Source organism: Danio rerio, chromosome 9 (assembly GCF_052040795.2).
Source record: "Danio rerio strain M-AB ecotype USA chromosome 9, GRCz13ab, whole genome shotgun sequence".
NCBI classification, from domain to species: Eukaryota; Metazoa; Chordata; class Actinopteri; order Cypriniformes; family Danionidae; genus Danio; species Danio rerio.
The window spans coordinates 15,650,023-15,665,652 of record NC_141029.1 but is presented as its reverse complement, the minus strand read 5'-3'; the positions used below and the strand labels follow the sequence as shown (position 1 = coordinate 15,665,652).

The 15,630-nt window shown below is 33.2% G+C and overlaps 1 protein-coding gene and 1 long non-coding RNA gene across 6 annotated transcripts in view; one reads left to right on the top strand and one right to left on the bottom strand.

The window, feature by feature from the left end:
• Window positions 1-15,630, top strand: part of pard3bb (par-3 family cell polarity regulator beta b) — a 702,275-nt gene that overhangs the window by 210,677 nt on the left and 475,968 nt on the right. For all 5 annotated transcript variants that reach the window (XR_015499247.1, XR_015499248.1, XM_087267580.1 and 2 more), the window contains one exon: window positions 10,360-10,439. Coding sequence is in view for 3 of the 5 variants with exons in the window: in XM_087267580.1 (XP_087123706.1) it covers window positions 10,360-10,439 (80 nt within the window). In the remaining 2 variants the exon portion in view is untranslated. The remainder of the gene's footprint in view (window positions 1-10,359; window positions 10,440-15,630) is intronic.
• On the bottom strand, window positions 3,934-7,473 carry LOC147842300 (uncharacterized). The gene is made up of 5 exons (XR_015499249.1): window positions 7,374-7,473; window positions 6,631-6,821; window positions 6,226-6,383; window positions 5,618-5,713; window positions 3,934-4,881 (listed from the first exon to the last, which is right to left on the bottom strand). It is a non-coding gene; the product is annotated as an uncharacterized LOC147842300 (long non-coding RNA).

Sequence of the window (15,630 nt, the reverse complement as noted above, 5' to 3'; positions counted from 1 at the left end):
ATTGACATGCTTATTAGGTCTATATAAACTGCTTTTACTCCAGCCAGACTAAAATAAATAGCCCAAGACTTTCTCCAGAATAAAAACTATTAACTTGTGTTGTATAAGGTGTCTGATCAGTCTGGGTGAAGATTTAGGCTGATGACATCATTGTTTCACAAAATATATATGTTTACACAAAACTGCAAGAGCATTGTTTTCAGATTTGTCCATTCTGGCACACACACAAAAAAATCTGCATTATTCTAATTTACATACAGAAGTCCTAAAGGGATAGTTAAAAAAATAATAAATAAAAAAAACCTTCTGCCATCATTTACTCGCACTACACTTGTTCAAAACCTATTTGACATTCTTCTGTTGAACATACAGAGAAGAGATTTTAAAAAATGCTGGTAGATTGCACCAGTTGGCTTTTATTTGTCTTAACTGGTCATGAAAGTTTTGGTTGCCATTTTGCGGCTAAACTATAATAATAATAATAATAATAATTAGTAGGTTAGTTTTAGGCTGCATCCAGTCTTTATTTTTTAAGTTTTAAATTTAATTAAAGATATAATAAAATCTTACAGCTAATTTTTTTAAAAATAATAATTTTTTCGGGTTTTTCACCATTGCGTCATAGGACAGTAGAGAGAATTGACAAGAAAGTGTAGGGAGCAGAGAGAAATGAAGGATCGCCATAGGACTAGGTGGGAATCAAACTCTGGTCGCCGTGATTGCTTGTGTCGATGCTTTAACCACTACCCCATCAGCGCAGACAGCTTTTTGTATGATAGTTTAATTTAGTAGCAAGTAGCAGTGTAATAAGTGGCATAATGTATATCCAGCTAGTTGTTTTCACAGAATAAAGCACTTCTTACAACAGATGGTCAATTATATCAGTGTTTCTCAACCACGTTCTTGGGGGACCACCATCTCTGCGCATTTTTCATGTCTCCTTAACCAAACACACCTGATTCAGATCATCAGCTTATTAGCAGAGACTAAAAGACCTGAAATGGATGTGACATATAAAGAAGACATCCAAAACATGTAGTGATGGTTGTCCTCCAGGAACATGGTTGCGATATTATACAACTGATGAGGCATATTCTATGTATTATCCGTTAATTTCATATCATATATTATATAAAATATTCTATCATATATCTCACGTAATTTTTTTCACATCATATATCATATCATATATACAGTTGAAGTCAGAATTATTAGCCCCCTTTTGATTTATTTATTTATTTTTTTAATGTTTCCCAAATGATGTATAACAGAGTAAGGACATTTTCACAGTATGTTTGATAATATTTTTTTTTCTTTTGGAGAAAGTCTTATTTGTTTTTTTTAGGCTACAGTAAAAGCAGTTTTTAAATTTTTTTAAAAGCCGTTCTAAGGACAAAATTATTAGCCCTTTTAAGCATTTTTTTCCCGATAGTCTAAAGAACAAACCATCATTATACAAAAACTTGCCTACTTAACCTAATTAACCTAGTTAAGCCTTTAAATGTCACTTTAGTCTGTGTGGAGGTGTCTTGAAAATATCTAGTAAAATAATATTTACTGTCATTATGGCAAAGAGAAAATAAATCAGTTGTTAAAGATAAGTTATTAAAACTATTATGATTAGAAATGTGTTGAAAAAAATCTCTGCATTAAACAGAAATTGTGGAAAAAAAAAAAACGGGTGCTAATAATTCAGGGGATAATAATTCTCAACTGTATATTGTCATATCTCATATATCATGTATCGTATCGTATCATACAGTACCATACCATATAATTTTCTTTCACAGAACAAATTAATCATTAATGTATATTGTTGCCATTATTATTCTAAAAGGAACATATCAAACTGAGTGCATGACATAAAAATAAAATAAACTTGACTTGGTAACCAGCCAGAAGACTTCAGCAACCACATAGCAACAGCAGCACGCAGACCAATTTGAGTGTATTTGTATCTCTCATATTCAGTTGCGGCATCAGCGGTGAGTCAAGCAAGGTCTGGTGTGCTGAGAGCTGTTGTCCACACGCGTGGTTAAAGGCCTTTTAAACTATTGATGGAAGCCAACAGGTCTGCAAATGTATGCGGTGCGCTTGAGGGAAGCAGCAGACTGAGAGTTTACAAAGCGTCGTGTCAGAGCCTCTGACACCCAGACAGCCCGTGTTTGCCGTGCTGTAAAAGAACAAAATATTCCCTTAAAGCTTCTTGAAATGCTGTCAGTTTTTTTCCTTTTCCACTTGCTCTGGCAGGGCGCTTGACGTGGCCCTTCTTCACTGAAGTGTGAATAAGTGAGATGTAAACTGTGTTTAACTCTGGGTTCAGAGTCAATGTCTGCTTCTGAGCCACAGGCGTTAGACTGTTAAGACAACAGACGCTTGTGTCCAGTTGTGAAACTACAGAAGCTAGTTTAAGAGGAGATGGTAATGGACAATGACACTATACATTTCTTCATGATGGGATGCACTGATAGCAGAGCGAGAGTAGGTGTTTAGTGGGGAGCATTTGAAAGGTAATGAAGAGCTCATTTGCAAGAAGCATGACTTTTGTTATAGAATTTTTTAAAGTTATCTGTTTTTCCCATTTAATTTTAGGCCCCCTAAATTATCAGCTCCCGTGTTTTTTTTTTTTTTTTTTTTTTTTACCATTTTATGTTTAACGGGGGAAGATTTTTTTCACATTTCTAAACATAATAACTTTAATAACTAGTTTCTAATAACTGATTTATTTTATCTTTGCCATGATGACAGTAAATAATATTTTACTAGATGTTTTTCAAGACACTTCTATACACCTTAAAGTGACATTTAAAGGATTAACTAGGGTAATTAGGTTAACTAGGCAGGTTAGGGTAAATAAGTTGTTGTATAATAATGGTTTGTTCTGTAGACTATCGGAAAAATATATTGCTTTAAGGGCCTAATATTTTTTATATTTTAAAATGCTTTTTTTTTTATTCAAAACTGCTTTTGTTGTAGTCAAAATAAAACAAATTAGACTTTCTCCAGAAAAAAATAAATAAAATAAAATTATCAGACATACTGTGAAAATTGTATGTGAAAAATTTCTTGCTCTGTTAAACATCATTTGAGAAAAATCCAAGGTGAGCTAATAATTCTGACTTCAGTTGTATAATATAAATAATAATAATAATAATAATAATAATAATAATAATAATAATAATAATAATAATAATAATAAATATTATATATATATATATATATATATATATACACTGTAAAAAAAAAGTTGAGTAAACTTAAAATAATTAGGCAACCTATCACACATAGCTTTTTGAGTTAACTCAACAAACAGGGTTTGAAGACCAGTGAACTCAAAATATTTTGTTGAATTCTTTAGTTCTCTGAACAAAAAGTATCATGTTCACCCAACAAGATATTTTTGTTTGCTGAACAAAAAATATAATGTTCAACCAACAGGATATTTTTGTTTGCTGAACAAAAAATATCATGTTCATTCAACAAGACATTTTTGTTTGCTGAACAAAAAATATCATGTTAACCCAACAAGACATTTTTGTTTGCTGAACAAAAAATATCATGTTCAACCAACAGGATATTTTTGTTTGCTGAACAAAAAATATCATGTTCAACCAACAGGATATTTTTGTTTGCTGAACAAAAAATATCATGTTCAACCAACAGGATATTTTTGTTTGCTGAACAAAAAATGTCATGTTCACCCAACAAGATATTTTTGTTTGCTGAACAAATATTATCATGTTTACTCAACAAGATCTTTTGTTTGCTGAACAAAAATTTTCACGTTTATTCAACATGATCTTTTGTTTACTGAACAAAAATGATCATGTTTACCCAACAAGATTTTTTTAGTTTACTGAACAAAATAAAACAAACTGATTCATTATGCATTTACTATTAATTTTTAGGATTCAAATTAAATACACAAGAATAGTCAATTCACTTTTTTTTATTTTTAACTGTGTTCAAATCACAATCCAAAACATTTGCATACAAAATCAGCATTTGACATTAGCCGTGTTCAGCATTGGGCTAGTTTGTACAGAACTAGTACTGAATGTTTCCAGATTTGAAAAGATTGTACACTGCCTCAACATAAAATAACTGGCAACCTTACTAAAACCAAGCTACTAGTGTGTCTAAACACTCAAACCAGGTGAATATACAATCATCAAATCAGAGTAAACCCTAAAAGCCACTCCATTCATACAGTCTTTAAAGTGTACTGCACTTTTGTCAACAAAGTACATAAAGTCCAAAAACAGACCTCAAAACATTGAAACAGTGGCACATTAGGAAGTGGTCACGGGTCAGTTGCCGTTACTGTGTGGAGTTTGAATGTTCTCCCTGCTTTCACGTGGGTTTCCTTTGGGTTCTCCGGTTTCCCCCACAGTCCAAAGACGTGTGGCACAGGTGAATTGGGTAGGCTAAAATTGTCCGTAGTGTATGTGTGAATGAGTGTGTATGGATGTTTTCCAGAGATGGGTTGCAGCCGGAAGGGCATACGCTGCGTAAAACAAGTTCATTGCGCTGTGGCGACCCCAGATTAATAAAGGGACTAAGCCGAAAAGAAAATGAATGAATGAATGAACTGAACTCTCGCAGATCATGTGCCACCAACCTCCATAAAACATGCTGAATCACTTAAAAAGTATATTTGAGTTCTTTTGGGTGTTCCATATTCAGTCTATACAAGAGGCTGAACAAGTAAGCGAAGGCTGCAGGCAGATGTGTGATATCCTGAAGTACTATGGCCTCCTCCAAGATTTTAGCGAGGTTCATCACATATTGCAGGGATGCAGAAGTGCCATTATCATCTTCCACCACAGTGAAGATTCCAATCCTTTAATCTCTGGTGCTGTGGTCTTCAGGGTCCGTGTCCTTATAGGAGATTAAGTAATGGGAAAATTAATTGATGTGTAATATTAATTACTACTTATTAATGTTATTACTATTATGCAAAGAAAATAAAAACATGTAATACTTTCGTACATACAAACAGTAACACTTTGAATAGTCTATAATATATAATAATTGAACAATATATTGACAACTTTTTAATATTTAGCAATTTTTTAAACTTTTATTTTACATAAAATTGCAAAGATTTACTTTTATTTGATACAGTTTCAATTGTGAAAGTTGTTTATTGTCCTGTTTAGAATATAACTGAGCCTTTAATTGTCATTCATAAGGGATTTATAAAGCATAAATAGTCCTCACTTTAGATTAGGTCACAACTGGATGAAGTTAAGCTCATAAAGCATATACTAACATACAAAGTAACTATTATTACATACCTTAATATTAGGATATTTAAATGTTAATTTGAATAGTTTATTAATCGTGTACTTAAGCATTCTGAATGATCTTAAAAACACCAACTGACCAAATAACTGGTTTGTAAATAATGCAATACTTAAATTAGTAATACAAATGAATCATTAAAGTTAAAAAAAATACAATCATTGAGCACTTCATGTAGAGTTATGCTTAACAGAAAATAAATTAACTATTCGCTAATACTAAATAAATTATTATTATAGCGTGCAGCTATTAAAAGTGTTACCAAGCAGACTAATAAATGTAGAATAGGGTATGAAAATGGGTAACTTACCAGACATATCTTGAGAAAGCAAGCAGAATTTTTACGAAGAAAAATTGGCAATCCCTCAAGAGCTGCTCTTTCTCGATCGGTGACAATATCAGTGACCTAAAGGAAAGTCATTTACAAAGGGTGTTTTACAATCTTATTGTTTTGTAAGTAAAAATGTACTTAGTACATTTAAATGAGCATAGTATTTTATTCATGCTGTTGAAAAAACACATGGCTTTATTTTTAAAAAAGAATTTTGTGGTTTCCATACAATGGAATTTGATAATGGTTGTGTTGGCAAATTTAGAAAAATGTTTAGTTTCATGTGACAATTACTTTGAGTTAAAAACTACAGCTATTATTTTCTATTTTCCTCTTTGAATGTATTCATTTGAAATGGTCACTCAAAACAAGTGAAACATCTGTTATTTATCTTACTTCCATCTCACAATCAAAACACAACTTGACACAATTAAAATTAATGCAAAAGGGCTGGACAATTAAATTGTTGCAATTACGTTTTATTAGACTGTATTACCTGAGCATGAAATTCTTGACAGGACAAAATATGTTGCACATGTTAAAAACATCAGACGGGTGTATAAGAAAAAAAAAATCTTAATGAGTACCTGCTCATCCATCTTGTTTAAAGTTGTATCCATCTCTGGACCCATTGAATCCCTTCTTTTCTGTAGAGTTTCAGGAGAGGTGCTGTATATTTATCAAGTCACTCGATTAACTGTCTCAGGAGATCTACATTACAGATCTGAGAAAACTCTGTGCAGATCTACAATATACAAAAAAAAAACATACATATTAATTTTTACACATAATATATATATATATATATATATATATATATATATATATATATATATATATATATATATATATGTAAATGTAAATATTTAAATGTTCAAATGCTGAATACAGATGTATTTTGAATTACCTATAATAATAATGTTGTTTGTTATTTTTAGCATTATCATTACTACCTTGAATGAAACCAAAGCAATTGCAATATAGTGACTTACCTCTTCCTTAAAGTCCAGGTTATCTCTCTCTCTAATTTCTTCCTGGCTAAATCTCAACAACTTCTTTTGGGCAAAGAGAAAAGGTTTCTTGCATCTGCTGGTGAATGACCGTCAAATTTCACTGATGATAACAAGTCTCACCTCCTCAAGGAAATCTTGCATTGAATTATGTCATTGTCAATATTTCAGTCCTTTTGAGCAAAAAGAAAGAAAAATATATATATTTAGCCCTTTATATTTTTTATGTAAATAAAAGCTAGCTGACTGTTAAAGCAAGTTGGTCTGAATATGATAGACATTTAGTCGAGCTAACAAATCAAGCAATGAATTACATGAAAATCACACGATTTTCACACAAATTACACAGTTAAAGACGTCACCGTTTGTTCCACTGGCTCTGGTTCGAAGGGAAAAAAGGTTATGATGTGCGCAATGCTGACAGCAATCTAGATAAACAGGACATAATGTTATATTTGACTTGGATACCTGATCTGGTATGTTATATGATACTCATTGTATTAATCGTGAGTTATTAAAGCAAATGACTCGATTGAAATCGCTATTTGTTTCAAATACATTCACTCTAAACTTTTATTGATGTAAATAGCCAAAACCAAGTGCACGAAACAAGTAACTCACGGCTAAATTATAACAAATAGTTCCTTATTAGGATACACGCGCACATCAAAGCCAACATATCAAATAATATAACGTTAGATGACAACAAAAAAAGACATACATACCTATGATTTAGCAGAAACGTCGTTGGCCTGCTCTTAACTAGGGATGGCTGACGTGAAACTGATGTTTTGACACAGTGTCGAGATCCCGAAGCGCAAGTGTTTCGAATCACTGCACCGAAGCATGATCCGAAGCACCCAAATCACGTGACTAAAGTGTTTCGAAACACCTAGTCACGTGACTAAAGCGATTCAAAGCATCGATCAGCTTAGAAACGTTTCGAGACCTGGTGAATCCTAATTTGACTGCCAAGGTCTCCAAATTATCTCTGTCTCAAATGGCTTAGAGCACTGTGGGTTTGCTTATTGATTCTATGCTTAGCATGATGTTTTGGGTTCGAATCCCGACTTCGAAATCATGGTTTTATGTATTTTAATCATGTTTCTGTTTTGTGTAGCCTAAATAGGATACAGCTACAGTTACGCCAGCAATTTAGCATCATTTTTGTAACACTGTAAAACAATAATAAATATTTTTACAGTATGGTTGGGTTTAGGGTTTGGGTAGACATTAATAAAATACAATAAATGGGAAATTTAATGAATAATATAAATAATTCTTGATAACTTCAGGCCACCGTTTTTGATCTAGCAACAACCCTGTTTTAAGACAAAAACAAGACATATTTATTCACAAATTGTTTATTCGGATATCAGACCAATGTTGAAACAAAACGATACAAGAGCAAAGCATTACCAACTGGTATTAAAGCATTTTAAAACAACTGCTACTGACTGGCTTCGAAACCTACTACTCCTGCATGGATGTCTGACACCTTAACCACTGTACTATGTTACTTGAAGGATTCCACTTTCACAAAGTGGGGTTTAATCCCTCAATTTGTTCAATCGTTCTTTGCTGAAGCTGTTTCAGTGCAATATATATAAAAAATGACCACTAAATGTCACTGTAGAGTGAGGTTTCGAAACGTTTCGAAGCTTCGACACATTTGCTTCGACTGTTTCAGTGTTTCACGAAGCCTCGCTTTGCCCACCACTACTCTTAACCGCTCTATCACGGTCTCTCACATCATTAATACACTGGTAAAATAGATCGGGCAGTCAGATGGGTAGCACATCGCACAAAAACATGTATACAATTATATACAATCGATTATGAAAACGATTGACACGTAGCTCCGCAGAAAGAAAGATGGTTCGTTTTGTCGCGCGCACGTGACAGGTACCCCCTGCAGTGAGCTATGGAAGTAAATTGCGCCAGAAGCTTATAAGGCGCATGCGCCAACAAGAAGGGCACGCATCAACGCAAAACTAAGAATTTTGTATTAGTTCAACGAAATATTTTAAGTTTTTCACATTGAAGCCCCATATTTGTTGAACAAACTAACTATTATTTGTCAGCATTTCAAATGAAAATATTTAAATTCAGTTAACTTATTAATCTTTGTTCAGAGGACTTTTTGAAAGTTGGCGTTTTTACAGTGTATATATATATATATATATATATATATATATATATATATATATATATATATATATATATATATATATATATATATATATATATATATATTTGTAGCTGTTTAGACTCCATATGTTGTGTACACTACCTGACAAAATTTTTTTCGTCGATCCTAGTTGTAAGAGCAACAAATACTAACTTAATCAAATTTCAAATAAAATAATCATTTGTAAAAGTGGCAGAAGGTAGATTTTTCTATTGAATCATCTGTTGAACTGCATCCCAATCATCACAAATACAGCAGATTATACTGAGATTCTTCCAGAAATCATTCAAGTTTGGTAAAGAGAAAAATCATGCTTTTGGGATACATTCAGTATGGGGGTGTGCAAGAGATGTGCAGAGTGGATAGCAACATCAACAGCCTAAGCCTTAGGCCCTAAGGTATCAAGACAATTGTGCTGCCAATTACATTACAAACCACAGGAGAGGGCAAATTCTTCAGTAGGATAGAGCTCCTTCCCATACTTCAGCCTCCATATCAAAGTTCCTGTAAGCAAAGAAGGTCAAGGTGCTCTAGGATTGGCCAGCCCAGCCACCACACATGAACATTGTTGGGCATGTCTGGGATAAGACAAAGGAGGAGGCATTAAAGATGAAATCAAAGAATCTTGATGAACTCTGAGAGTCCTGCAAGAAAACGTTCTTTGCCATTCCAGATGACTTTAATAATAAGTGATTTGAGTCATTGCAGAGATGTATGGACGCAGTCCTCCAAGCTCATGGGAGTCATACATTATTAATTCTTTTTTTTTCACTGCACCATGACTTTATATTCTATACTGTACATTATTTCTGTTAAGTGACAAGACCTTTGTCCAATCAAACTCAGACCTTACTGTCCTAATGAAATAGTTAAAAATCAATGCATGATCATATTTCTTTTTTGGTGAAATAGGCATAATAAAGAGGCCTTTGCCTTTCAAATAAGCCACTTCTGATACCAAATGATCATCTAAAAAAATCTAGATCATCTAGAAACATGGTAAACAGTATAGTGGGAGTTTTCTACTTTGTTTTATAGAAAGTATAACTTTATTCAAATACACTATAAATTCACTCAATTCGATCATTTACTGACTCTCCACATGTTACAAACATGTCTATTTTTTCTTTTTCTGTATGAATTTGGTTTATTGTGTTATTTCAACAGTACAGTACACTGCAGGTAAAAACAGTACAAACAAAAATAACTATGACAAATAATGCAAATGTTATCAATATTTTAGTATTTATTTTATTAAAGTTCTTTGACCATGGCGGTTTAAAAACTAAATTTTAATTAAAATTTTCTTTAGACAATGACACACTCAAAATATCACTTTTTAAATGTAAATATAAAGTGTAACTAATATGTTAAGTGCAGTAAAGGACTGCCATTACACTACATACAGTATGCTGAGGGTGTGAATTACCAAGGTGTTTTAAAATAAAAGGTGCTATAAAACATACTTTATACTACTCTATATTAGTAGTATATTGATCAGCTGTGTGTTTGTGTTGCAGGCACTCCTCTATTAGTGCGCAGCAGCAGTGATTCTGCCCTTGGAGCTTCTCAGATGGAAGATATGAACAGCAGAGCGATGGTAAAACCAAACTCAACCATTCAGCCTCTCACATTTCAAACACCACATATATGTCTTCTGAAAGCACTGATCTGATGTCATCACATGAGAAGATAACAGCCACAAACTATTATTAGAGACCACCGTTGTGTCTAATGATCAATCAGTGTGCCTGCTATAAATACTTACAACCTTAGACCCTGCTAAAATCATCAGAGAACAGCTAAGTAAAACATACAGGTGCTGAGCAGCTCACATTGCAGTTAAAACCTATTGATCATATAGGCTGTGTCTCATGCTTTTATTTAACCATTCTGTCATTGCCAATACATTAATCAGCTTGATCTAGCAGTCTGTTAACAGAGGTTTATAGCGTTAGAAGAAAATACAATTTAGTGATAACTTACAGCGTTTCTTACTATGCTGTGATAGGACATACTTGAGTTATTTCTTGAGTTAATTTGCTAAGTAATTTTTCTTGAGTATATATTTTACATGAAATTAAACTTTTTAAATAGGTTTTGTTTTACTAGTACAAATATTTGATTACACAATTATTTTGTGTTTTTGTTTTTTAGATTAATTTTGTGGTATTTATGTTTATTTAGATTTTTTTACTCAGAATTACATTTTAACAAATGACTTCTATGTCATTGTAAACATTTATTTATACATATTTCATTAATTAATTTGCTTAAAAAAGTTGTTATTAAGAAAATGAATCCGTCCAGGAAGGCCTAAATAAAAAGTAAAATAAATAAATAAATAAATAAATAAATAAAATAAATAAATACATTTAATTTATTAGTTGAAAAATAAATAAATATTTAATTAATAAATGAATAAACGAATGAATGAATAAAATAAATATCTACATAAATAGGTAACTTTGCATTAGTCAACACTTACATATTATGACATATTAATAAAAGTTTTTATATGTATAACTATGTATTATTATATATTAATTACTATTGTGTACAAATGCTGTATAAAAACTGCAGTGTGTGTTTTTAAGCCACAATTGGTTTTTGGTGTTGTTTTCAAACATGGTTCCAGACACACATGACCTAAAATAATAACATTGAGCTGAAAACATACTTAAACTAAAGCCTTTTCAGTGCATTATAACATATTCCTAATGAAAAAGCATTTTTATTTTTTTACCCTAGTTGTTTTGCAGAAGGTCTTTGTCTCAAGGTTTCCATTAAGGCTTCCAAAATCTGAAACCAGCAGTGAAGCATTGATTCGCTATTTAGTGTTCTTGTAAAAGGGTCCCTCCTCTTTTGTTGGGTTTTCATTCATTTGCTCATTTTCCTCTGCTTCTCCTTCAATAAAATGCTCATCTAGAATAGCCCCAATGTTGTGATGAAATATCGTATGAGCAGAGCTGTATCGTGACAATGTGTTGAATGCATTTATAGAGCTTTGTGGAGTTAGTGAAGTATGGCCATTTGTTTCTCTCTTTCTTTCCCCCCTGGTCTGCTTAATGGACTGTCTCGCTCTCCCCCCGCCTGCTTAATGGACTGGCTCAGAATAGATGGAGTTTTTTATGATTACCACTCTGCTCATTCAGAGCCTTTTATTGGAGCATCGTGGATGGCTTTAATGCACTTCACCTCTCTTTCTTTCGCTCCTCTCTGTAGGTCCTCATTCTTGTTTTGAATTTCATTTTTTGTGTCTTTCAATTTTGTTTCTTTTTTTGCTCTACTGTGTTTCTCTTTCATTGTAGCTGACCACAGGTTTGCAACCAGTTGTATGTGGGCTCTGAGTGTCTGTTTGTGTGCTGGCTGTATATAAAATATATACAGTATGCATGTATACATCAATGCACTATATGCATGTAAAATAAAATAAAAAATACTACTATTACTACTACTAATAATAATACAACAACAAATAATAATATGTATAAAATAGTAATAATAATAATAATAATAATAATAATAATAATAATAATAAACTATATAATATAAAATTATAAAATGTTATATATTATAAATAAAGTAAGTGCTGTCGCCTCACAGCAAGAAGGTTGCAGGTTCAAGTCTCGGCTGGGTCAGTTGACGTTTCTGTGTGGAGTTTGCATGTTCTTCCCGTGTTTGTGTGGGTTTCCTCTGGGTGCTCCGGTTCCCCCCACAGTCCAAAGACTGTACAGGTACAGACTGTGCAGTACAGGTGACTTGGGTAGGCAAAATTGTCTGTAGTGTGTGAGTGTGAGTGAGTGTGTATGGATGTTGCCCATGTTGTGTGTATGGATGTTGATACTAATTAAAATACTTTAAAATAACAAAAAAATATAATAATAATAATAATAATAATAATAATAATTGGCAGTTTATTCTGCTGTTGCAACCTCTGAACAATATCTAAATAATATCAGGAACTTAGCCAACGAAAAATTATTTATCATTATAGTACACCTATATTAATAATAATAATAATAATAATAATAATAATAATAATAATAATAATAATAGTTGTTGTTGTTTTTATTATTATTATTTATGTTATAATATGTTATAATATTATTTATACAAGGTTACTAATTATTAGTTGCATCTTTAATTGTTAGGAACATTCTAGTAGAATTTGTTAAGACAAAATATACAGCTGTGGAAATAAGAGACCATCAAAAATGTAGTTTTATTAGATTTACTAGAGATATTTGTATAATAAAAATTTTATTATTTGTTTTCATTTTATTGTGATGTGTTGTTATTCAGGGTTATCCAGCATTACTCTTCTGTCTGAAACAAAAAGAAATGTCTTCTGAACTGGGAGATCTTTAGACTTTTGAATAGAGATTTATGTTACTAGAATAAAGCTAATTGCAATTTTGTTTAACCACATAAAACTATGCGTAAGTCTGGTGAAACTGAGATTTTTTATTTTTATTTATTTAACCATCTTGGCATTTTGTCTTCATAAGGCTGTTCACGCTTTACATGTTATATGTCATGGCTTAGTGATTGATATAAGTAAGTGTCCAGCAAACAGCACACTGAGAATTAATTAGTTTTTCTTCTGTTTGAGTGCTTTTAGATCCAGTGAATGATTTATAGAGGCTTCTGTGTTCACCATGCCTGTTATGAGCTGAGATTAGAGTAGATGCATTCCTGCAGTATCAGGTGGCATGAAGGATAATTGATGTGAAAATGCCACTTTTGTCTGCACCCTGTCAGATGGACAGGAAACTTTCAGCATAACACTCAAATTCAACACAAGATGAGAAGATGCAGCGCTCAAAATGAACTTTTTTACTATTTGAAAACAGTAGGGATGTAACGGTATCAGAATTTCACGGTACGGTAATACCTCGGTATGAATGTCACGGTACGGTATTTATTGAATCATTTACAGGAAAAAAAAACTTTTGAAAATACTCCAAAAAAGTGCCAAAAGTGTCAATGACATACAAATTAGCCATCTATCTGTTAGCTTTGAAACAGGAACTTCAATTTTAATAACAAAAAATTATTAAACCATGTAAAAAAATAAAGTTTCAATTTAGTATTGTTGAAAACTCATCACATTTAACATTTAATCACTCACTTAGATAGAGATGGGTTTAAAGGAAAATTATCATATAACTATAATCTGGTAAAAGCTGGGATCTCTGGGTATTTACAATGTCCCCTGCAACAGAAAAAAACCCTCTCATTTGGGACTGAGGTTTCTGGGACAGGAGAGATATGACTTGGTCCATGTTGACAGCAGTGGGGTAACGTTGTGCATTGTCTTTCCCCCACTTGAGAAGACAAACCATGAGTGAGATAGAGGTCTCTTTGCGGTACAAGTCAATGTCTGCATCAATCTGAACAGTGTGCTGTGTTTCTGCAGTCCCCATGACTGTTATTAGTCGTATTCCCCAATTTGCAGGCACGTGCACACATAGGGCTCAACCTGTGCAGTGCACATGCCCTTTTTAGTCTTGGATAGAAAATGCCCTTCCAAAACGATCAAAAGTGCCCCCGCGACGCGACACAACCTCCGTCCAGTCCAGCCCTTCAGTAGGCGCGCGACAACACCTCTCGAGTATGCGCGCTCAACCCCCCCTCGGCGCTTTACAATACGCTCGCCACAACACAGCTGATCAGAACGCGCGCGACAGCACCGCTATTCAGCACGCGCGCGGCGACAACACCCGCTTTAGGTTCGATCATTTCCATCTTTTTTTCATCTCCGCTACTAGCAGCACACTCCATTTCCGCATTACTGGATCTGTAGCGACAACAGACCGCAAAGGATTATGGCCACGCCGGGGCTGATGGGAAATGAAGTTTCAGCTAGCTCCCGTTCGCTTCATTCGCCTGAGCAAATTTTCTCAGAAGACCTATAGTTTTACCGAGTCATGCGACTTCGGTAATATCGAAAAAAATTAATATTGCGGTATGACGGTATTTACAATACCGTTACATCCCTAGAAAACAGTATTTGAAAACAACATCAATTAGGACAAAAAACAAAAAACAAAAACGGAAACAACTATCTAACTGTGTTGACTTCATATTTGTGCAATAATTCCAAAATGAATGTCTAATAAATATAAAATATTAATGATGACGATGATGTCAATAATAATAACAATGAATTACATTTTTCATGATCATGCTGCCCTGAATGTGTTTGAGTGCGAGTTATCTGCTAAAGTCATACTCTTACAAAATGAAAGAAAGATTATAATAAACCTTTCTATTTAAGGCTAAAAACCGCAAAGCAGTCATCAGTGATTAAATAGAAAAAAATAATATACATCTTAAGAAAGAATGGACAAAAGAAAGGAAGAAAAGTCTCACTTTTAAAAGTTTTGGTTTGGGTTTGTGTCATTTTAATGCTCAGTCTCATTAAGCGCTGATTTACATTTTTCTGTGTTTGTGGAAAGCAGGAGTGTCAGCCGGATTTTCCCGATGACCACTGGCGCAATACTGTTCTTTGTTATAAGCTGCATCAGTTTAAACTTAGTAAAGGTGAGCTTCTTTGGCAATGGTGTGTACAGTGTTAGATTTTACATTTAGCTGACATTTGCGCTAAACACGCTGTGAATGCAACGCATCAAGATTCTGTATATTTTGCACTCTTTAGTCGTTTGTATTTCCCGCGGTCACATGGGCTCCCTGTCATCTAGAGCTGCACGATTCTGGCTAAAATGAGAATCGCGATTTTTTTTTGCTTAAAATAAAGATCACGATTTTCTCACGATTCTGTATAT